The following is a 24,417-nucleotide window of genomic DNA, read 5'->3' as shown; positions in this document are numbered from 1 at the left end:
TCCATCGGGCTACATTATGTAGTTTTGCCATAAGACTCACTTTCATCTCCTGTTTTCATCTTCATTCCTGATTCTTTCTTTTAGCAAGTACCTGTGTCCTCTTCCCGAGCTTCACCGGAGGTAGCCTGTGTCTATGTCTGCTGTTTGTCTGTATGTATGTATGTGTGTGTGTGGGTGTGTGGGTGTGTCTCAAGCAGCACTTAAGAGTCCTGACAGGAAATCCATGTCTCTAGTGTTACAGTCTTCAGTGCAGAGAGGTGGATAAAGGGGTAGGATTGAGTGAATCAGGGAGTGGCAGAGGGTGGAAAAGTAGGCTGGTGTAAAGTAACGCAAACAAAAACCCAGGTATGTAATGGTATTCTGAAAAATGTGGAGGATCGAAGAAGAAAATAAAGAGTTCAAAAGAGAGGCATGGAGTATGAAAGATTTCAAATCCAGAGAGGGAGGCAAAGAGAGAAAAATGAAAGAGAAAAAATGAGGGTTAGCTCGGTGATGGGATGAGGCAGAGAGAGAAAAGGACAGAGAACAGACAGGAGACAATGTGGTGCTGCATTGGTTATGAAAGTAGTATAGGCTTGTCTGCTGTGTCCTAATGGGGTGAGGCTGCCAACAGCTACACACACACTGTATTGACACACACACATGATCACATGCTGCTGGTTGCTGACACTCCAAACATAATTAAGTGCACAGGAATTTGTTTCATGCTGAAGTGTTACTATGTGACACGTGATTAATTCATGAAAGACGGTGATGAGAAAGAGGCCTGGAATAGAATAAGAACACCAGGAGTGTTTTCAGTAGTCAATACACATCTGATCTCCACGCAATCAATCTGAATCCTTTGGAGAGTGAGTGTAACACTTGATCGCTAAAGATTACACAACCAGTCGGTTTAAATGACGTTTCTGGATCTTTTCTAGATGTTTGCTTTCTGCTTTCGTCAGATGACTCAATCTCTGCTAATCCTTATAATGCAATGGGATTAGAGTTGGAATCTTGTTTTTGCTTGAATAGACTCTTTATGTGTTCATGGAAATATTTTTCAAATCTGCAGCTCTTAAATCTAATTTTAGTTGAACAGTAATTTAATATTAGATAATGGAATATAAGGTAATGTGGGGAGGAGTTTGAGCAAGCGTTTTGCCAAACAAATATTTTGTCCCCTGAAGGAATTCACTAATAGAATTAGTAAGAATGGAAACAGCCTGTCAAGAATTGGAGTCAAAACAAGACAAGGACATGTATTGGTTACAGCGATATTTAAGAGGTTATAAAAGACAATGAAATATGTCAACGCTCACGACCTTTCTTTATAGCTCGAGGTATTAGACGGTGTTGTAAACAACTTTATTTGCTGTTGAAGCTGCTTTTGAAGAGCTGATGTTTCCAGAAGTCAATCCTGGTTTCTGTTAGTTTTCAGCTGTGCTTTTCAGTTCCTCTTTCCTGATTTTTAAAAGGCTTTAGTCAAAGAACAGAGAGTGAGAGGAGGCAGCCGGGATCTCGAACTGTGGACGAGGTATCAGGAATCACTGCGGAAACTTGTGTGTACCGCTCTTTACTGAAAAAGGACATCCCTTCAGTCCTGCATACGCTATGCTCTTCCAGCCGTGTCATAAGCTCTGCCTCTGTCACTCAGGTCTAAAAATGTTGATGCACTCATTTTTATTCACTTTAAACTGTCCCACAATCAGGAATAAAAAAAAAAAAAAACTTCCTTCTTCTCAACATCTTGCTTTAAATTAACATTTGATCTATTATATTATTTATAATTTATATTTTCATGAAAAGACACAATAATTGAACATCAAGCAAAGGTAATGCAGTACAGGATGATGTGCTTTTGTTGTAAAAAAGGAAATTAGGACCTAACTGATGCTGACTTTGTAATGTGTTGGTCAGCCATTAGCTGTTTTCTAATTTTATGGTCAGACATTGGCTGTAATGAAACGTTATGGTCAGGCGGTATCAAAGGGGGTTAGTGTTAATTCTGGAAAAGGCACTTTGTCTCTCTTTATGCTAATTATTTGGCTCCAGTTAAAGTGCAGGCGTTCATTTTATAACAGCTATCAGTGACAAAAGAGAAAATGTTTGGGCCATGTTTGATTTTCTCACAAGAACTCTCTTACTGTTTCACAAAGAAAACATAAAATCAGGTTTGTCAATCAGCTATAGTTGACGCTACTCAATGACTTTTAGTTTTGTCTGTTGAGTGCACAAGAGAACTTTTTTACAACAAAACAAGGAATGTCTAACAAACTTGCCTTCAGTCTTATTTAGTTAAAAAGGGTTAGTAGAATTAACTATAGAGCTATATTTAGCATTTACAATAATAAAGCTGTTAACCAATTTTTTGGGGGGATAATTTGTCATTTAGTAGATTGATTTGCATGTATAATATTGAATATATTATATAAACGACATATGTCACAGTTTCACTACATGTAGCTCGACTCAGTATGCACGTTATGAAACCAGCAGAATAATAACAAATAGAATTTGGAGGGACAATTAACTGGATCCACATGAAGCCAAAGGGACAACAACAGCCCCTCTGCTATGTCTGACCATCCCCCCTCTCTTTGACCCCTCAGGCCGCCAGAGGCTGCTGTACCAGCTGGCAGGCGTGGTGCCCAGCCCTCTGCTCCTGGAGCTGCTCAGCTGCCCTCTGTGTGCCCGCAGCCTGGAGACCTTGGAGCTGGAACTGGGAGACCTGGAGGGAGGCAAGGGAGAGGCGGACGGACTACACGACTTCCCACAGGTCAGAGTGGGTGCTGATCAAATAATAAAAAAAAAAAAGAATATTCTAAATGATTGAAATTACATTATTCTTAAAACAATTGCATTTGCTAGGCCCAACACTTGATCCAAAATACTATTATTTAGCTGTTTTCAAAGATTATTTTGTATATTGTCTATAACTACAGACATATTGTATCCAAAACCTTTTCTTCCAGGGAGTGGACATCAGAGGAGTCAGAGGTCAGAGCAGGCGGCGCGGGGTTGTGGAGTACAAAAATGGAGCTGTTTGGGCCTGGAGAAACTTCAGGGAGAAACTGAAGAGGATTGTGGAGAGTAAATACTTTAATCGAGGGATCATGATTGCCATCCTGGTCAATACTCTCAGCATGGGGATAGAGTACCACAAGCAGGTAAGATGCACACAAGAGGGTGTCTGTCTGCTCCAGTTTTTCTATAAATTAGGGCTGATGAGACTGGAACAGTTTAAATCAGTGGATTACAGAGGTCTTTGGGTGACCATAAAGAAGCAGTTAATGAGAACTGTTGGCAGTTGTGAGTAAAAATGTAATTTGGTTGTCTGAGAGTCTGTAAATGAGAGTGGAGAAGAAGGCAGGTGGACAGAGGTAAGGAGACATAAAATACATGTCAAGGCACTGTCACACACTCCCAGCTTATGTTTCGAATTTAGCCTCTGTGGACGACATTTGGAAAGTTTTGCTCTAATGATACCGCGCCCCCTTCCCTTCCTCCAGTGTCACACACTCTAACAAATTTGTGTGGTTGCACAGACGCATTCGTCTGCTGAGGTTTTACACCCAAAGTAAGCATATCACATATGCACACACACGCACAGACCCTTTTCATTTTCTATCAGGCGATCGAATGGATGAAAACCCAAAGAAAAGATTCATGCACATGCACACAGTCTGTTCCCTTCCTCCCTCTCCTCTAATTCTCTCTCCAGGGGTTGTATGTTTGTGTGTGTGTGTGTGTGTGTGTGTGTGTGTGTGTGTGTGTGTGTGTGTGTGTGTGTGTGTGTCTTTGTGGTGTAAACATAAGGAGCTACTGGGAGAGCTATGGCCTTTTTAGGGCAATACCACACACACACACAGACACACACATAGACGCACACACAAGCGCACACATAGACTGAAGTGTTTCTCCTCCCCTTCATACTCTTCAGCCCCCATAGGTGACATCTAGCTAAACTCTATGAGACTGTGAGTGTGTGTGAAGAGGTGTATGGATGTAGGAGGCGTAGTGTAGACTGTGTGTGTGTGTGTGTGTGTGTGTGTGTGTGTGTGTGTGTGTGTGTGTGTGTGTGTGTGTGTGTGTGTGTGTGTGTGTGTGTGTGTGTGTGTGAGTGTGTGACCGGAAGAGATGCAGAGGAAGATGATCGGTGCTTGTATGGTTGTGTTCAGACTGATTCTGGATTGGAGATAAATTGCTGTCATCAAATCTGAGTGAAAGTGAAAACCATAATTTATGTAAACTGATTTGAACTTAAGTGTCTGGACATTCAGTTCAGATACTCAAAACTGTCTTTAACTTCACATGTCTCATGACTAATTGACATTATAGAGTGAAGTTAGTTTGCCTTGACTGCAGCATTAAAGCTTGACATGTAAGTAGTTTAACAGTGAAGAATCCAACTCACAAATAAACGCATTCACGGTATATCTCTTCAGAAACAAACAAACACATTTTTATTATTTTCAAACTTAAAGAAATTGCTACAGAAATAAAAATAGAAGTACCAAAAATAGTAATATTTACACTACTGTAAATAACAAAAACATTAACAAAACAGATATTAAGTGCAAGATAGATGAATGACTGAATAAATACAATTGCTAAATGAAGAAGGAATAGAAGAAAAAAAAACATAACATAATAAGATTGCTATACTAACAACAAATAATATTTTCATGCAGGTTTAATAGAAGCTGTTTTTTTAAGTTTGTGTATTAAAAGCTTACACAATAACACAAACAATGTAGACTAAAGACGAGGTGCTGCAAGCTTTGCAAAATTAAACAGGTCACTTTTTGAACTCTGTTAACTCTCAAACATTTTTGAGTGTGTGCTAAATATACAGTATGTCAGAGAAACCGTTAGGGTTGATGTTTGCTTGTTTGACTTGTGATAGGTTTACGATTAAATAATACAAAATAAACATAAGTATGGATATAGTAGAAGTATACATATGACTCCAATTTGAGTTAAATGCTCATTATGTTTATGTTGTGTGGATCCTGTCCATAATTAACATGAAGCGTTGGCTCCTAATCTAAAATATACCATAGATGCTGAATGCTGTATGATTTGGTCCAAATAAGTGCATTTTTCAGGATTGTTTTTATCTATGTCAGTTCCCTGCTTAAAATTGAAGGTTTTCATGTGTCCTGTTTTTTGCCAGAGAGGCTGTGTTTGCGTGTGTGGGTGTGCAAATCTCCACCTCTGTTGTGTTTTTGCCCTCATATTTATAAGGGCAAGGTCATATTCAGAGCTGTATCCAGAAGTCTCAACACTAAAATGTCTCCTTATGGGCACTGACACTGTTTTTAATTGTGATTAATCGCCACATCTATCAAACGTAATGATGGCGGTAGAAAACCAAATCCTATGCATTACTTCTGAATACTCATTTGGGACCATAGCAAATCGCATAAACTATATTGACATATAGTTCAGAGCTTCTGATTATTTTGAAACCACTCAGTTACTAATGACTGTAATATAAAATTAAGTGCATTGTGGGATGAGGCTGACAACTCAAGGGCACCTTGTTAGGATTTATTGATGTAGGGAAGAGTGTTTCTTTTCCTTTTCCCCACCCAATCATATTTAACTGGCCTCAGTACTTTAAAATCTGCTTCCTGTTTTTCACCTTCTTGTGCTCAACATTGCTGTTAATGAGAGCAGGAAGCAGTTTTGCTGAGTTAGTTTTGCATCAGACAAAAGCAGAGAAAACACTCAAATATTGATGCATCATTATCAAACTAAGTCCACGCCAGCCGTTGAGTTTTTATGCACTTCAAACGTTCAGCTCTACACTTTGTTCCCTGAAGCTACTTTATATCGTTTTAATCTGCCGTGTCAACTGTACTTTTCTCTCCATTTTTCATTGGAGTGTTAAATTGAATGTAAAGATGAATTTGTAATCCCAGCACGCATAAAAACAGCCATCCACAGAAAACTCTGGTACAGAGACAGTGGGTCAGAGAGGTGATGAAAAGGCCATTTAGTCCATTGTTAAATAGTAATGTATGTGCGTCGAGTATTATGTGCTCTTAAGAGCTTTTTTATGTGCTTGGCTAGCCAATGAAAGACTATTTTGGACAAACAGTCCATGACGGTCACTCTCTTGTCCATCCAGCTCTTATTTAAAAAAAAAAAAAAACGGCATTGTTTTCCTCTTTCCAAAAGTTGTACATGAGTCCCCTGACATTATTTCAGAATGCTTTTATTTTTGCACAAGCAGATCTGCTTTGGTTTTCAAGCTTCATGACTGTCCCAATTAACTCAAACGCTCATCAGCCAAAAATAGTACAAGAGCTGGTCTGTGCTTTAGATTACACAAGCCTGCTCTGCACTACAGGTACACTCCACGTTCATCCAGTCAGCTCTTATTGACAGTATGGTTATACCAGCTTTAGCAGGAAACATCTCAACTACTGTCATACTAGTTTTATATACATGGTCAGTGGACTGGCATGATCTACCCAGACATACATCAGCACAGTTATGTATCCGACAAGTTCTGTTTCAGAGAGTCCAACCGATTGTCTTCTTACTGTAATGTGTGTGTGCGTGTGCGTGTGCGTGTGTGTGTGTGTGTGTGTGTGTGTGTGTGTGTGTGTGTGTGTGTGTGTGTGTGTGTGTGTGTGTGTGTGTGTGTGTGTGTGTGTGCATTTGTTTGAACAATCAGTATAATGTTGGACCGTTTATATACACGGTCAATCATAACTTCATGTATTTGCTCAGCAAATAATGAAATCTCCATCAGAGTCCCAGAGATGCATAACACTTTGTTCTTAATCAGTTCCCAATGTAGTGGATCTTAAAAGTGTGCAATGTACAAAATGGACCCAAATACTGTGCTTGAGTAAGTATACATAGCTTTTCAGTATGAAACATTTGCCCTTCTGGTCTTAAAAGGTGTCTCTAAGAAGTTTGTGGTTTTCCTGCCCACAGCAGGCTCTGTGTGTGTCTGTGTTTGGAGGGAAGGGAGGTGAGGAGTGCTTTGTGGTATGGCGCCCTCTATCTGTGATTATGATCATAATCATTAGTGGCCTAACGACTGCAAAAGTTGTGAATTTAATGACAGTGTTCAGTTACATTCTTGTTTTTAATGCTTTTGGATTTTGCTGGCTGAGGGAATCATCATAAATATCATATTAGATCATAATTTCTATTCCGGACAATTTCAAGAGGGTTCAGACTTTTCACGTCATATACTTCATTGTGAATGAAAAATGCTCTCTTCCGGCCTTCAACTTGTTTGATATGCACAATATGTTCTATGATTGACAACAACAGTAAACACAATACCAAAGGTGTATGTTTCTGCAGGATGCGAATAGAACAGAATAACCTAGTGTGAAGGTGAATCTGGCTCTGTGATAGCGGGATGGTGTCCATCAATCATGTCACGATGTTTATGAGTCAAGAATATGGTCTGCCTGTGTTTATATGCCATGGGCCAGGATGTAAAATGTGTTTTGAGCCTGTTGCTTCTTGATCCCCACATTAAAAGAGTTGCAATTTGTTTTAATGAGTCTTCCCTGTGTGAAATGTGAAGGAAATTCTGGAGCACAGGCTAAAAGGCTTTACAAACTGTGAGGCAGAGTATGGAGTTTAAGAATTTATGGTTTAGAATGATTCAGTCATCTGGGGATCATAGTTATTCAATATGTATGATGTGTGATCGCACAAAGCTTATTACCAATGAATGACGAGACCGTACAAGAGAGAGATAGAATATGAAACATAAGGAAAGATATAATATGAGGTCAGGCGAATCATTTTTTATATCATTTAGTGTGAGTGCAGAAGTATAATGTGAGATTTTAGCTGGTGGTTCACAATATAGAACATGTGCTTTACAAGAGAGCCTTCAAAACAGTAATTTTATGTTGATTTGACAATAGAACCCTTTGCAGACTTGTACACAAGCATCAACATTATTACCATTCAAAGTACCATTTCACTCATTTTTCCAGGTGAGAAGCACGCTGTGTGAACTCATGGTGAGCCTCGTGAGGGGCCTGAATCAGCAAGTCTGTCATTTTTTTAAGCAAGCAATATGTTCAATGGATGGATGTTGACATGTTTAGAGGGGTGGAGTCTATGTCATCTTTTAAACGAGTTCAGCACATTCAGATCACTGATTCAGCTCAAGCCAAGCTGCTTCTCTAAAGAAAAGTTGCAGATGTGGAGCCATAATGCATTTACCGGAGCACAAAATTGCTGCATTCTTCATAAAATACTTGACTACAGGCTTTATGAGAGGGCCCCCGTTAAATCTTTGCTGGATCACTGAGTGTAGTGTGAGGTAAGTGGAGTAGATCAGCAGTGATAGATTGGTGCTGTTGGTTGCATTTGATTGATTGGACCTGACTGCAGCTCTGAACTTGATTGATAATGTCTTAGCTCAGGGCACAAAAAAAAAAAAGGGTTTTACAGCTCAGGGATAATTGAGTTGCAATATTAACTCTCTGTTTTTCCCTTCTTCTGTTTTCTTCCTTATCTCTCTTGCCCTCCTTCCTCTCTCCTTCTCTCTTGAATTTCCCCTGCAGCCCGAGGAGCTGACCGATGTGTTAGAGATAAGCAACATTGTTTTCACCAGTATGTTTGTCCTGGAGATGGGCTTCATGATGCTGGCTTTTGGCTTGTTTGGATACATCAGGAACCCGTACAACATTTTCGACAGCGTCATTGTTATCATCAGGTAATCTTAATTTATGCTGCCTTTATTAGAAAATAGGTCATTATTGAAAAAAAACAAAAAAACAAAGAGACTAAAATCAACACTCCAATCAGTTTAGCTTAAGCGCTAAGCATTGATTTAGAGCTTCCTCCCTGTTCTTGTTTCCTCGCTTGTCAATCACGAGGTTTCAAGTGTCAGTTTCACTTCTGCAGCATCAGTTTTTACAATAGCAAAGACTGACACAGTCATGATGGATCACACTTTGCCTGCTTCTGCAGCAGATTCCTGATTCTGTCAGGCGTCAAGGTTTGCTGTGTAGCTGTCATTCAGTTTGGGACCTGGTGAAATGTGTGGTAGCGTTACTGACGGGGGAATTAATTGAGAATCAGTACAGATGTGCTAGTGAGCCTCTTCAAAATAAAATGTGTTTCATACATTTTAAAGCAGACATTTTTGTAATGTACATTTGAATATACACAAGTACACGAGACTAAAAGCACAATATACTGCGGTCTAATCATCTGTTTTTCATGACCTTTTTCAGCATAATATAAACTGCAATTAACAACAATGCATTAAATAATTACTGTATATTATTGTTCAACAGTATTCTAAGATAAATGTTGTTTGCGTCCCAGTGTGTGGGAGATAATTGGTCAATCGGATGGTGGGTTGTCAGTCCTGCGAACGTTTCGTCTGCTACGGGTTCTGAAGCTTGTTCGCTTCCTACCCGCCCTGAGGAGACAACTGGTGGTGCTAATGAAGACCATGGACAATGTGGCCACCTTCTGCATGCTGTTGATGCTCTTCATCTTCACTTTCAGGTGTGGACATAGCAAACATGCCAGCCTACCTATCTTCACACTTCTCTGTTACAGAAAATGCACCTTTTCTATTATTATAATATAATTGTCACCCATTAAGTGATTTCTTTTATATCATGATGTCTTAATTTCCCTTTTTCCCTGCAGTATCCTGGGCATGCATCTCTTTGGTTGTAAATTCAGTCTTGAGATGGAGAATGGAGACACCATCCCTGACCGCAAGAACTTTGACTCCCTCCTCTGGGCCATTGTCACTGTATTCCAGGTTAGTTTTTCTTTGATCTACAGCTACAGCTTCCTGTACGCTTGGTTATTTTTCAGTTTCCAATGCTATGTGCTACTTCTGCTTTAATCCACAAATTGACACTTGTTCGCCTATTTTTTTTCCTTAGTCACATTCATTTGACCAAATCGTACTGATAATGACTAAATTGAAGTTTATTCCACAATAAGATCAGTGTTATGGCCGATAAAACATTGCTAGGCGAGGGTTTTGATGAGATGGGAGACAGACTTCTGAAATGAATGTGCTGTGAGGAGGTGCACTCCGCCCTCCACATCATTGAGAATTGATGATATGACACCAAACCCACGGCCATGAGACAAGATAAACAAAACCCTCCCTGCACATGTCCTGATCAATCATGTTCCAGGCATTATTGACAGTAAAAATAGTCAGACACACTGACCACGACAGAGCTGAGCACATGCATTTAAAATGACAGATGCCATTAGCTGTTAAATAGACTTCATGAAATCATTGTATTATTCTGCTGTTAACATTAGAAATGTTAATGGCTAGTTATCAGTTTGTCCTTGCTGTGTATTTGAATCATCTTGCTGTTATTCAGCCATAAATTATCTGAAAAACTTTCCTGCAGCTAGACAGATATGTAATCTGCTTCACTCTAAAATGAGATATCTAACATGCTGCTTGTTGTTTCTTATTAAAACAAAATTGAGTCTGAAAAAGTTGAAAAAATAATACAATTTGTGCAGTATACTTACTGAATTACACTGGTTATTATGTGTCTGTAAGTGTGCGTGCAACATTGGCCGTGTGTACTACTTGGCCATCCCAAATCCAACCAAATGTCAAACTCAGCCTGCAGTGTGCTTTTGTGTGTGTGTGTATTTTTGTGTGTGTATTCGTGCCAAGCCTCTGCTCTTAGTCAAATGCTGTGAAATGCAATATTCTGACTATTTGCACCCACAATCTCTCCTTCACTATCATTTCTATATTTTGCTCTCCCTCCCTGTGGAGATATTGTTCACTCGCTCCAGATAGATCGTCCTTTTTCCTGCATTCGATGCGTCAGCAGAGGAGTAGAAACACAGAATGCAGTGGACTGTCTCACTTTGGTGCTGAAGAAGCGTTTTCTCCAGAACCGTCGTGTCAAGCAGTTACACTCACTATGTGCACACATTCACACAGATAGCACAGGGAACTGCCTTCGGGCCACAGGGTTTAATGAGTGGGCAGAGATGGAGTGAGCTTTCATCCTGGGTTATGCTGGTTGTAGATCAGGGGGTCTTCAAACCGTAGCTCGCAAACTACCAGTAGCCGCGACCCAGTTCTGAGTAGATCACGGAAGGCCTGTATCATGTACAGTGTTTCCCACACAAAGACTTACTTGGGCACGCCACCCAGATATATAGACGGCTGCCCAAGTTTATTTGCCAATCCATCTTAGAATTTGTTTATCTATTATTGATCTATTAATAGAAACACGCAAACTAGTGTTGAGCAATATGTTAACATTTTCTAACTAGCCAGCTCGAAAAACGTCAATCACCAATATATTCTCACAGGTGTGAAAGGCAGCATTTAGCACAGCTTCTAATATTTGTTTTACTTTAGCTGGAGAAAGTAAAGCACGTTTTCCGTTTGAAGAATCTATAAGCCTTAACGGTAAAAGAATGTTGTTGTTTTTTTTCCACAGAGAGAGCATACAATATATTTTTTCCTTGCACTTTGTTTTTGTATATTTCCCTGTTTATTGTTATTTATTAAAGAAATGCTGAAAAGGCGTCACCCAAAAAAACAACAGCCAGTGATGGACTCCAATGTATTCTTTCAATCGCCCAACCATAACACAAACACTTATATGCACTCCAATATACTCTTTTATTGTTAACTGACGGTATCGTCCAAAAGGTATGTGAAATTAAAGTACGAAATAAATAAAAGTATATTAAATAAAACTAGCTGACTATTTCAATATTGGAGCCTCTTACTTTCCCCCCGTGTCTTTACAGCTGTGGACATTTACTGTCTTTCTCGTTTGTGAATTATACATCTCTAAACCTCACATTCCCTCTGACCTTATCTATTTCTGCCTCCATCCATCTCTACCCCTCCACTCCTTCTTTATGCTTAAATGTCTTTCTTTTATCAACCTCTATAGATTCTTACCCAGGAGGACTGGAATGTGGTGTTGTATAACGGCATGGCTTCTACCTCTCCATGGGCGGCTCTCTACTTTGTTGCTCTCATGACATTTGGCAACTATGTGCTCTTCAATTTACTCGTTGCCATCCTGGTTGAAGGCTTCCAGGCTGAGGTGAGAATAATTGTGATGGTTTTAGCACACGATAATGGGCTCAATGTTTTTTGATTTACTGCTACACTTGTCATCAGTTATATATATATATATATATATATATATAAAAAGACTTAATTCTCCAATATTTGTTGTAACATTACAAACAGTGCACTTATGTTGTCTGTTTTTGTCACTGGTAAATATGTACATACTGTACCCCAATAACACAACTTTTTTTATTCTTCTTTATTCATTTGACATTTCCTTTGCTTTAGTTATAAAGTTCCTCAAGCATTAGACACATGTAATTACACAGAAAAATAGGTTTTCTCTGATTATGCCTCTAATATTAGCACAGCAGGTTAAAGAGTTCGTCTTACACACATCTCTTATATGTGTGCATCCTGTATTAAGAGCCCTATCTTGCTGTTAATTAACTCTGAATGGAGCCGCCTGAGGGCCGTAGGTTCAGACTCTCAATTACCAAAGTGTCATATCAGTAAGGCACCACTGCTTTTAAAGGAGATGAGAGGAGGAAGGATTTTACTCGTCTCTTAGACACCCATTGATGATTTCACATCATCAGTTCTTCCTCATCCAACCCTGTTATCATGTGCCCCGCAGGTGCCCAGTGCATCTTCAGCCACAGAGGAATCAGTGGAGCACTAAATACACCACACTTCGATGTGCTTGCGCTCTGTGCTTCGGTTAAAAAATGAGCACCTGTAATTTTCTCCATTATAGGAAAGAAATACAGACAGAAAAGTATATTTAATTGGATGAATGTGTGTCTTAGGGGGACGCTAATCGCTCAGAGTCAGATGATGAGAAGAAATCAGACAACTTTGAGGAGGACGAGAAGGTAGAGCAGCTCAGAGACACCGGTGCGTCAAATATATGAATATATTCAACTCAATTCATCATTGATTGTGTGATGTATGATGGTTAAATCATGATGATAATAATGTCTTTAACTCTCCTCTACAGAGTTAAAGATGTACTCTCTGATGATGACAGCTAACGGTCACATTGACCCTCATGGCTCGATGGCTCCTCCCATAATCATGCGTACAGCAGCCACGCCCATGCCCACTCCCAAGAGCTCTCTGGGACCCGAGTCCATCCTCGGGGAGGATCTCATGTACAGGGAGGGGGTTCCTCAGTATAGTGAAGTGGGACTAGGTTTTTCTGAGACAGGATTCAGTCATCCAGAGTCCCGCCGTGGAAGCTCAACATCCATCGACCCCTTAGCCTTCGACCAGCATTCTCTGGTAAGTTATATCATAAACATTATTAGGAAAAAAACGGTCCAATAACAAACCAGCAATGAGATGCCATGTGCAGTATATATTTGAAAAGAATTGTCTAAGTATGGCATCCCAAAATTAAGTGTTACTGGAGGAATAGTACCTAAAAAGACCATTAGTCATACCTTAATTTAATAGCTGCTCCTTACTGAGACCAACTATGGTGGGAAGCTTCATTACTTCAGGAATCAGACTCTTTGGACAAAACATCCTTTGCTTTTTTTTAGAACAACACATATATCCTTTGCTCCACATATTCACGCCCTGCAGAGCTGCCACCATTACTAAACTGAAAAAGAGGTAAAAAAAAAAAAAAAAAAGGGCTATAAAAAGGATGTGCATATAAGGCATGGAGATAATCAGCTTACTTAGCAGAAGCCAAATACAGGAACACAAAGGGCCAGTGAGTGTGATGTGGTGAGACTGGAGTTGATCACAGGCGCAAAATGTTTCAATGCACGATTCACAGAAATCTATCAGATACAAGTGAAAAGGACATCTCACTCCTTTAAATTCTACTCAGCATGAGAGAGAATGTCTGGCCTAGTCCTGCTCTATGGATATTGTTGGATTTGTTGATTCAATATTATTATTTCCCTGTTATCACTGGGAAGGTCGCAGGTAAGCTGGAGCTTTTTATAACTTCAGTCTGCAAAACTATCTGTAAAAAGGCACTGTAACAAAGTTAGACAATGAATTATTCCACAAGAAAATAATGGATGCCTGAAACAAAACCTGAAAATATAGAAAGCCAATAATCAGTTTTTGTTTTCTCAGGGAAAGAAAAAAAAAAAATCCTTTGAACTTTAAATATTCAGTAGAGGTGGTCACATAGGCATGAAATGCAGCCAAGCAGTTCGCAGGCATGTAACAGTTAGATACATTGTGGAAAGCGCAGTAATCAGTCCCAGGAATTCTTGCCTCTGCCTTCTCTGCAATAATTTCTCTCAAGGCAATGTGGAGCCCCTGTGGAAGATATATTCAATGAAACAGCCCTCCTTCTTGATGGCGAGACTATCTCCTGGAAATGTACAGTATAATTGAGAATTCTGAAACTTTTGGTCAAACTCAAATTGAAACTACACTCAGCATATCTTTACATAATGTCATCAGTAACTTTTGATAAGCACTTTTCCCCCCCTAAAACTACTCAGAAATTCAAACATTTTCACAGTCACACACTACACTTGTCTCTATTTCGTGTTTCTTAAGAGCCCCTCCAGTCCCGGACGGCGTTCCCCTCTTCTTCCCCGAGGCTCCGGCAGCTCATGGGGAAGCCGGCGCTCCAGCTGGAACAGCCTGGGACGAGCACCGAGCCTCAAACGGCGAGACACCAGCGGGGAGAGGGAGAGCCTGTTGTCCGGGGAAGGTGGAGACGAGGAAGATTTCAGGGATGACGCGGAGGAGGTCGGTGGAAACAGCAGACTAAAGCCGGCGACCTTAGAGCTGCTGCAGGCGTCGACTCTCTACCCCTCCATCATAGCAGAGTACAGTGACTGTAACGGGAGAACTGTGACCTACGACCCAAACATCAACTCCGACCCCAAGGAAGACTCCTTGCATGATGATGAGATGGACGAGGACGTAAGTTACCATGAGTCATAGCTTTCAACATGACATTTAATAACTGCAGTGAGGTATTGAGTAGTTCTTAAAGGTCCTCAGCGCACTATCGTCCGGGTGTGGTTCATTTCCTCTGTAGCTTGTTTTGTTATGTACACATGCTTCAGTAAGAAATTCGATTTTGCATTTTAAAGTTTTAAAGTTTTTTTATAAATTCTTAATCTCGTAATCTGCCTTCTCTGACTCTGTTTACACATTTTATTTCTGATGTTTCTCTGTCTTTCTCTACTTATCCGATTACCCTTTGTCTTCTTTGCCCTTTGTCTCTTCCTTTAAGATATTTTAGACTGTGTGTTTTGTGTCCACACTGCAGGGCCATGAGGGACACTAATTGTCATGCTTTAATCAATTGCCTTGAGCAGTAATTGTTTTCTCAGTGGGGACAAAACGACTCGTGTATATACAATGCAGTCAAAGCGGTTATACGTGTGTGTGTGTGTGTGTGTGTGTGTGTGTGTGTGTGTGTGTGTGTGTGTGTGTGTGTGTGTGTGCTCCCCCGGTGCTTTTGGATGACCTCTGTTGCGACACTGTTCATGGTTTTATTGGCTCCAAATTGAGTTTATAAAGCCATGAAATCCACTGAAACAGTGGGCCTCTCCCAGGGCTCAGTGAATACGGGAGGCTTAGTAAAAACAGCGTGTTGGTGTACGGGTGTGCATCCGCGTGTGCATTTGATGCGCCAAGTGAGACGTGTGCATGCATGTATTCCTCAGCATGTGTCTGTGTCAGAGATTATGCATTTCAGCTCCGAGGATGTCTGAGCAGCAGGTTCTTTTCATCCGTGCGCTCACACGTGGACACACCCAGATGCACACACAGTTGGCAGGCTGCCCAATAAGCAGTGTGTGAGAGGCTCGACTTTGGGCTGTCTTTAATTAGGAACCCTAAGTACAGAAGCTCTGCACCTAAGCTTTTTTCTGTTTGTTTTATTACAAACTTTAATGAGTTCCACAACACTTTCTATTGAGCTCGTGGGCAAGCTTGGAAGTCGCCCTCTTATGGTCCAATTATCTCCATCTACTTCTGCAATGAAACGCATGTTTATTGTGCCCCTACAGATTTTAATGTGAAACATTAGCAACTCTGTTTAAACTATTCATTGTTTCTTAAAGGGTTTTTTGAAGGAAGTGTTGATGAGGTTTGTATAGTACATTCCTCATAATGCAGCTTAGCTTTCTCACAGACCCACACAATGTTCTTTGACAATGACGTTGCACAGCATCCAGTTAAAGTCTCAAAGAAGACAGAAATCCAAACAGTGTCACCTGTGTGACTTCAGTTAGTTGGTGCACAAGTGAGTGGAAGAGCAAACCGGTTGCGTTAGCTCCGCCTACCCTGTCTGCTGGAACAACCATTGCAGGGTGATGGAAATTAAGTTGATAACTGCGCTGGGAATGTTCCCAAATAAACCCAGCTCGTTCAGTTCGTAATACTGCAGCTCAGTCACCATTTTCTTAGCTCCTCAATATTATTACTTTAAATAATATTTGAAGAACTCTTTTATTTACTGTTTATTATGTCAATGAAATCAATAGAGGAGGGACACATGCCTTCTCCACAGTCATGGGTCTAATTCTTGCAGGTTTTTTTAGAGTACATACAAAACACAACACTTAATTTATCATTTGGTCCTTCTGTTTTTACTGTTGTGGCTATGGATTCATGACGAAGGAACACTGAAAATATTATTGCTGAAACTTTAAAGAATATTTAAATAGTTTGTAGTTTTGCAATGGCAGTCATACATTTTTTGAAAGGAGGTACATTTCCCATTTAGCAGCATTACTACTAATCCACAACAGACATCTCAACATTCATCAAAAAAACATATTTTGAATGCATTTGTATGTGTCTGAAAACTGAACCATTTCAATGTGCAAGAACATGCAAAGTAACATACTCTCTGTACTAACAGTTTTAGAGCTGCAACAATAAAGTTATCAGTCTGTCAACAAATAAACTCATAAGAATAATTAATTGTAATTTTTCAAGCCAAAATGTCAAACATTCTTAATTGGAGATTCACAGATATGAGGACACAGTAGTAATTGTGTTTAGTGTTTTGGGTTTTGATCAGTGGCTCAGGTTAACAAGAAATTTATTTATCTCATTTTAGGCTTATTTTGTTGGCAAAACAAGAAATTAAATAGATTATGCAGCTGATTAATTCAAAAGACAAATATTTTTAGGAGCCCCTATCCATACGTCATGAGCGAGGTTTGATTCGTTGTGGGCAACTCGCTCGCTGCTCCCTTATTTACATGAAAATGAAAATTCAGTCTGGGGAAGGTGATGACAGGACTTGATAAAGATTTTACAGTTTGCCATAATAATTGAAACACCAAAATAACACTGTTGTTTTTTTGGTTTGTAACAAGTAATAATGAATGACAAAGTCAGTGGTTTTGTTGTTGTTGCTAACGACGTTGACGTGTGACCTCTCGTTCCTGCAGAGTACTTTCTGCTACTGGATGAAGAAGGAGCTCAAAAACATGAAGCCCCGCTGGTGCAAAGAACATGAAGACTGGACGCTGTACTTGTTCTCTCCAGAGAGCCGGTGAGAGACACGAACACACACACACACACACGCGCACACACACGCACACACACACACGCACACACACGCACACACGCAGTCATATTACATTACAATGACTTATATTCATTTACAGGAGATTTACACTAATCCTTAATCACTACCCTTCCGCTAAACTTAACTCAAAGCTAACCTTGAACAAAGTATTTGTACTGAAATGTAATGATTTGCATTACATAATTTTTTGTCCCCCAAAAAGGAGGCGGGTTCCCATAATGTGACTGTGTTAACAGATGTATGTCCCAACAACATGCGTAATACAAGTACACACACATTTCCAATGTCATCCTCTCTGGTTCAGATTTCTGGCTCTCTTACTTCCCTTTCCTCCCTGCTTCTCATTTCTTTATTTCATTCTCGTGGTCTCCCTCTCTCATTTGTCTTCTTTTGCACTGCTTTCTCACAGCTAATTGTTTGGTCGATAGCTCTAATGAACCGTAGATATCTTATAGACGACTCTGTGTGTGTGTGTGTGTGTGTGTGTGTGTTTGTGTGTGTATTTAGATTACGTGCGTGGTGCCAAGCTGTGATCTCTCACAAAATGTTCGACCATGTGGTTCTGGTTTTCATTTTCCTCAACTGCATCACCATCGCTCTGGAGAGACCTGGCATACAGCTTCACAGCACGGTGAGACACACACAAACACACAGCCTGCAATTACAAGGTGTCTGCACACACTCCAGCTGTGTTCTTCAGTTTCTGCCTTTCATAACTGATGCACCCCCTGATTTTCTGAGGCACATCACACCAGCTGATGCTTCACTCATGCTTTACTTATGCAACTGCTAATTCAAGTAAGTCAGTAAAAATGATCTAAAAATAGGTTTGACATTTTTACATGACTTTTTATTTACAGGTAAAAATAGAAACAGTAAAGATTAAGAACTATATGCGCATGTCTGTTTGTTTGGGATCACCATCCTCTATCATTATTTATAATGTGTGACACTTTGGTTCTTGCCAGTTGATTATGACCCATCCATTTTAAAGAAACTGATTACTTACCACTAGATATATAACTGGGGCTTCTGTGGCTGAGATGGTAAAGCGGGTTGCCCACTTGTAAGGTTGGTGTTTAAATCCCTGCCTTCCTTCTGATTAAATGCCAAAGTGTCCTTGAGCAAAGCACTGAACCCAGGTTGCTCCCAATGTCACCACTGCATTGTGAATGTGTGTGAATTGGTGAACATGAGGCAAATTGTAAAGCACTTTAAGATGTCTAAAATGTAAAGGCACTTTATAGGTAAGTGCAGAACATTTCTCATGAGCCAGTAGTTAACTTCAGAATGTTAATTGTAGATTGATTTATTACAGTTAGACACTATATAGACTGATGGATGTAAATTCACTAGCCTGGGCAGAGTAAAGGCTTAAAACTACAAACAATTCAAACCTCTCTAAAATGTCCGTGCTTACTGCAGAACACATTATTCTAACTCCATTCAAAGAGAACAGTAGGTATGAAGTATCTAGTCACTGGCATTGTCTTTTATTTATGCTATTTAGCTATATGCTGTCTAAAAATGAGTCTCACTCTCCCCTTTAGGAGCGAGTGTTCCTGAGTGTGTCCAACTACGTTTTCTCTGTGATCTTCCTTGCAGAGATGGCCGTTAAGGTAAACATCACAGGTTTTTCGTACATTTTGGTAAAATCTAGATTTTATTTTATAATGTACTGCTTCAGTGCTGTTTCAATAATTGTATAACTCTGCATCGGTTCCACCAGGTTGTAGCTCTTGGTTTCTTCTTTGGGGAGCAGAGCTACCTCCAGTCCAGCTGGAATGTTCTGGATGGTTTGCTGGTGTTTGTGTCTCTGGTCGACATCCTGGTCTCTCTGGCCTACACTGGTGGAAACAGGATCCTGGGAATCCTCCGAGTCCTTCGCCTGCTACGAACCCTGCGCCCACTGAGGTACATCTAGTATTTGCTTGTGTGTATATGGATGCTGCATGCATACCTCTGTCCCTTTTCTGTCACTTGAGCTTGTGTCTTTGTTCATTTACACATGTTAAGAAATAAGTTTGTGTTTATGTTTGTTTGTTTCAGGGTGATCAGTCGAGCTCCGGGATTAAAGCTGGTTGTAGAGACTCTCATCACCTCACTCAGACCCATCGGGAACATTGTTTTGATCTGCTGCGCCTTTTTCATTGTCTTTGGCATCTTGGGAGTTCAGGTAATCACAGTTTCTACTGCACACACTACACAGAAGATTTTTTTTTTTTTTTCTTGAGCTTGAGAACACAGTTTTTTACCCTTTGTAGCTTAAATGTGAGTGATGGTGACCAACTGCATATGTGATGAAAGGAACTGGAGATGGACAGTAGGCTTTTGTTCCTAGAGAGTTTGAGTATTGAAATAATGACAATTAGGTTAAGTGTGAAGAGGAACAACATGACCCTCAGGCCAGCTATTAGCCAAGCCTAAGAAAGAAACTCTGATAAGAATGTACTCCCTGAAAGGTCCTTTTATTCTCACCATTAATAGCTGGATGCCCACAAAGCTGCAAGCTGCGCTGCAATTGAGATCATGTGTAAATTACAGCCAACTAGCCCTGCAGTTCTCATTATTTCTCTTTTTCTCTGTCTAGCTGTTCAAAGGGAAGTTCTACCACTGTGAAGGTCTGGACACAAAAAACATCACCAACAAGTCAGACTGTCTGCAGGCCAACTACCGCTGGATACGAAGAAAGTACAACTTTGACAACCTGATTCAGGTACTGATGAACAGACCGAGGGTGAGATTACAGGGAGGAGGAGGGTGTAAAGAGCCAGGACAGCAGTGTGGTGATGGAAGCTGGTTTTAAGCTATTTTTTCTCTACTTGTGCTCATATTTAACACAAGTTTCTAGGCTGAACGATCATATTGTTCCACTAGTACGGTAATATATTTTTGCACTACAGTTGACAGGGTTGTCTTATACTCAGGCACTAGATGCTTACTTTAACATCTACAGAATGCAGGTAAAATAACTCAATTTAAGAGTGTCATCATTTCTATTTGTTTATATAATTTATTGTCTTGGACCATACTTTAAGAGGATTTTAAACATGGTGTACCCATCTACTTCCTTTTTTTTTATTTTTCCTTTCTGTGTCTTCAAAAAGTTAGTATTCGATAAATGTCTTGCCTCTTCCGGGTCATCTAAGAAATTGCAGCATTATAGCTATATCCATATCAAAGTGGCTATCAAGACTGAATCTTCTACTGCCAGCCTGTAAATATGGAGAGATGTAGATGTAATGTTCATGTGATGGCTGAGGCTGAAATATTCCATTGGCTAGACTTATGTGTGTTAACAGCAACAGAAAGAACTTCCACAAGATGTAAAGATGAGATCAAATGAGTAATGTATTCTACTGTCTCAGATTATTTTCTTATAGCAGTGTGTCAAATCAGGTCATCCTGCTTGGTAAACTACACCACAGTCAGAAAACTATGTGGTTCGGCCCTTAATTAAGCCTCAACTAAACATAAACAAAACTGAAATTAACCTCACTAGGTATAAGAGCCAGTTCTCTTAAAGTGACATTAACACATCACAACATTAAATTACATAAACTATTAATCAAATACAGACTGCATTTATTTGACTCGCACAGTACAAAACACTTCATGTGATGATTTTAGAGCCGTGGAACTTCCTCTACAGTATATTTACCTTCTGTGCATCTCTGTGTTTCCTCTCCAGGCTCTAATGTCATTGTTTGTGCTGTCGTGTAAGGACGGCTGGGTCAACATCATGTATGATGGACTTGATGCAGTGGGAGTGGACCAACAGGTAAACACTGTGAGGAGTGAAGATCGTTCAGCGGGACGGCGATCAGGGGCAAATATTTGTGAATGACTCTGTAACAGCTACTTAAAGTCTGATCTACTTTCAGTCCTTATGTATTGCAGCCCATTGCACTTCCTGTTGAAGATTCACACTAACTCCTGCCCTGTTAGATACAATAGATAAAACGACACCAAATAAGACAGGAAACCATTTTCAAAAAGATGTAATTTATGCTGCAAAATATTGTCTGCCTACTTTTATTATGTGTGAAATACTTATATAATATGATTAAATATAATATCCAACTCAGTATCATCAACAATAAAACATTTGGCATTTGCACATTTACACCAGCCTCAGGTCTCAGCAGCAGAATGATCAAATAGATAGAAACAGTTCCTGTGGTGTAATGTGCTGTGAAAGTGTGTCTTAGACAGACATTCTTGCAACAACATAATAAATGGAGTGACTACAAAAACAAGGATCAAAACATTTCTATTTGATATCATCAATAAAAGTCATTAAACTGCTACACTGAAATTATTATTTTCTATGCAAAGTTTGGAAAGTTTCCCAAGATTTTCTGAGCCTTCTCAGAGAATTGACAGTGTTCTACCTGCTGTATGTGATAAGTTATTGGGAGGCTTTGCACTGGTAGTGCAGTATTTGGGGCTTTTATCTTGCCTGCTCAAACCAGGTCAAAATCACAAAACTTACCGTAGTTGTTTTCTGTGCTTATTTATGTCTTTATTAATCAATACACAAATGAAACATAAAACTCTCTCTTCTCTTCTAAGCCTGTAAGGAACCACAACCCCTGGATGCTGCTCTACTTCATCTCCTTCCTGCTCATCGTCAGCTTTTTCGTCCTCAACATGTTTGTCGGCGTGGTGGTGGAGAACTTCCACAAGTGCCGACAGGACCAGGAGGAGGAGGAGGCCCGCTTGAGGGAAGAGAAGAGGCTCAAAATGATAGAGAAAAAGCGCAGGAGTAAGGAGAATGGAGGGGCTGGTCGGTAGTCTATTTTTCTGAGCACTGCCTGCTTTCAGAGCTTGACAAAAGAGAAAGAGAATGACTAAAAGAGCATCCAGGGAAATATGTTCAGACTTTAACATAAAAAAGAGGGAGAGATTGAAAGACTGGCTAGCTCACGCAAACAGTGATTGACCACTGACAGTGGGCGTGCGCTATGCCATTCTAATGCATGTAATGCATGACTGCAGCCCTCCCCTAACCCTCCCCTAACACTGCATGGAAAACTAAATAACCCCTATCAACTAAAAGTTTGTATGTTCACTCTTTAAATAATAAAACTGCCACCAGTATAGTGTAAAAATGACAACAACAATAATGAAAATGCTTAAATTATATGTTATATTTCACTTCCTGTTTTAATACACTTCATAAAATGATTAATACCTGTAATAACTTGAAATCGTTATAGGTTTTACAACTGTATGACTTTTAAAGAAACCCTTTAAAGCACCTTCTGCATGTGAAAGTAACCAGCGGCTGCTTCTCTCAAAATGTCTCTGGAAACTTTTTTCTAGCAGAATTTGTGTCGGTTAAAAAGCCAATAGTCCCTTCTCTCCCTCCGAATGCATGTACAACTCCGAACCTGAGACGCCTCTCGACACAGGTACAAGGAGGACATTTCCTGTTAACATGCTTTGACTGGCAGACTCAGAAACATAGCAGACATTTTGGCTGCTATACCTGCAAATAAACTGGGTAATAGTGCTGTTAGTAGAGGTTAAGTTCGTTAGTTAGAAACACAACACTGTTATTACAGCTTACAGTTACAGTACAGAGCAGTATTTTTTGAATACATTTTTTTTTTATTGCAGAAATCTGTAGAAGCACATGGTTTTATATCCATCTACTAATCACAGAGTAGTGTAGTGACACCATTAGAGAGGAGAGCAGCTCCAGGTTTGTTCAACATCACAGCCATGTTCTAACAGTAAAGGTTAATTTAGAAATGTAACAGTTAGGCAGTATATATAGATTAATTATACATAATATCAATGTGAATCACAGAGCGCTTCCTCAGAAATATGAACGTCTTTAATGATCCTGTTTCAGAAAAATATTGTGTTGTTGGACATACCTTGTGCAGCCCCTCTGAATCATAAACATTACATCAAAGGCATGTAAGCATGCAGTAGACAGACAGGGCATGATGTACATGGGAGGGTGACAGATACATGCACGTATCCACTCAGAATCATCAATGTGGACATGTGAGTACACAGTCTGTCAAACCTAGTTTACTTTGGGTGACAAGCACCTTTTAATAAACGCCAGGTCATGTAAAGTATGTTTGTTCTTCAAAAGCAGTAATGCAGCTCACAGTTCCTTTTCTATAAAGGAGCAACATGAATATTTGCATATATATATATATATATATATATATATATATATATATATATATATATATATATAGTGGGAACCTGCTCTCCCTTTGTAGTCTGAATACAAAGCAGAGACCTCTCAACCCTGACAAGAATAACATTATTAGAAGCAATGATTCTTGAAAAAGTCTCCTCATGGAGACACTTTAGCATTTTTCTTAGCCAGAAAAGACTGATATCATTATTCTTTGTTCAGTTTAGCAATAGCAAACATGCTTGTTCTCTTCAAAAGGGAAGAATCTTTTAAAACTTGCAAACAACACAGTCTCAGGTCCACCCTGTATCTCCTGTTGTAACACTTAGATAAAAAAAAAACAACTTTCAATGACACATGAACATGTTGGCTCATATGCACTGTCTGTATGCAGCATCTTAAACATTCATCATACAGGGGTTGTGTACTGAAGAACAAACTCAGGTGACTTTGATTTATTGGTCACTATGAATTTGAATTTGTAATTCATATCTGAATATTAGTTATGTTAGCTAAAGAATTGCTAAATACTGCCTGAATATCTCTTTAAATTGTGAACGCATGCCATACAAGTTTTTAATTAGCCTACCTGTTACTCTCATGTCCTCTCTTAGTAGTGTGCGCAGACTGTCTGAGAAACAGGGACAATAAGAAGAAGGGGGCACCACCACTGTGACTAAGGTT

General features: G+C 39.7%; 1 protein-coding gene across 1 annotated transcript in view; it reads left to right on the top strand.

Annotated features, from left to right (window-relative positions):
• Nucleotides 1–24,417, top strand: part of cacna1ha (calcium channel, voltage-dependent, T type, alpha 1H subunit a) — a 122,718-nt gene that overhangs the window by 81,774 nt on the left and 16,527 nt on the right. Inside the window, 17 exon segments of the mRNA XM_069149719.1 lie at nt 2,595–2,761; nt 2,958–3,152; nt 8,544–8,695; nt 9,313–9,498; nt 9,646–9,763; nt 11,907–12,062; nt 12,841–12,928; nt 13,032–13,315; nt 14,564–14,935; nt 17,428–17,531; nt 18,075–18,198; nt 19,118–19,186; nt 19,297–19,481; nt 19,617–19,743; nt 20,158–20,283; nt 21,259–21,348; nt 22,143–22,356. Coding sequence (XP_069005820.1) covers nt 2,595–2,761; nt 2,958–3,152; nt 8,544–8,695; nt 9,313–9,498; nt 9,646–9,763; nt 11,907–12,062; nt 12,841–12,928; nt 13,032–13,315; nt 14,564–14,935; nt 17,428–17,531; nt 18,075–18,198; nt 19,118–19,186; nt 19,297–19,481; nt 19,617–19,743; nt 20,158–20,283; nt 21,259–21,348; nt 22,143–22,356 — 2,757 coding nt within the window.

The sequence above is a fragment of the Embiotoca jacksoni genome, unplaced genomic scaffold (assembly GCF_022577435.1).
Source record: "Embiotoca jacksoni isolate LCO1_2020_lvr unplaced genomic scaffold, fEmbJac1.0.p SCAF_15, whole genome shotgun sequence".
Taxonomy (NCBI): domain Eukaryota; kingdom Metazoa; phylum Chordata; class Actinopteri; family Embiotocidae; genus Embiotoca; species Embiotoca jacksoni.
Note: the sequence above shows the minus strand (reverse complement) of the source record. Positions and strands in the feature narration are given on the sequence as shown.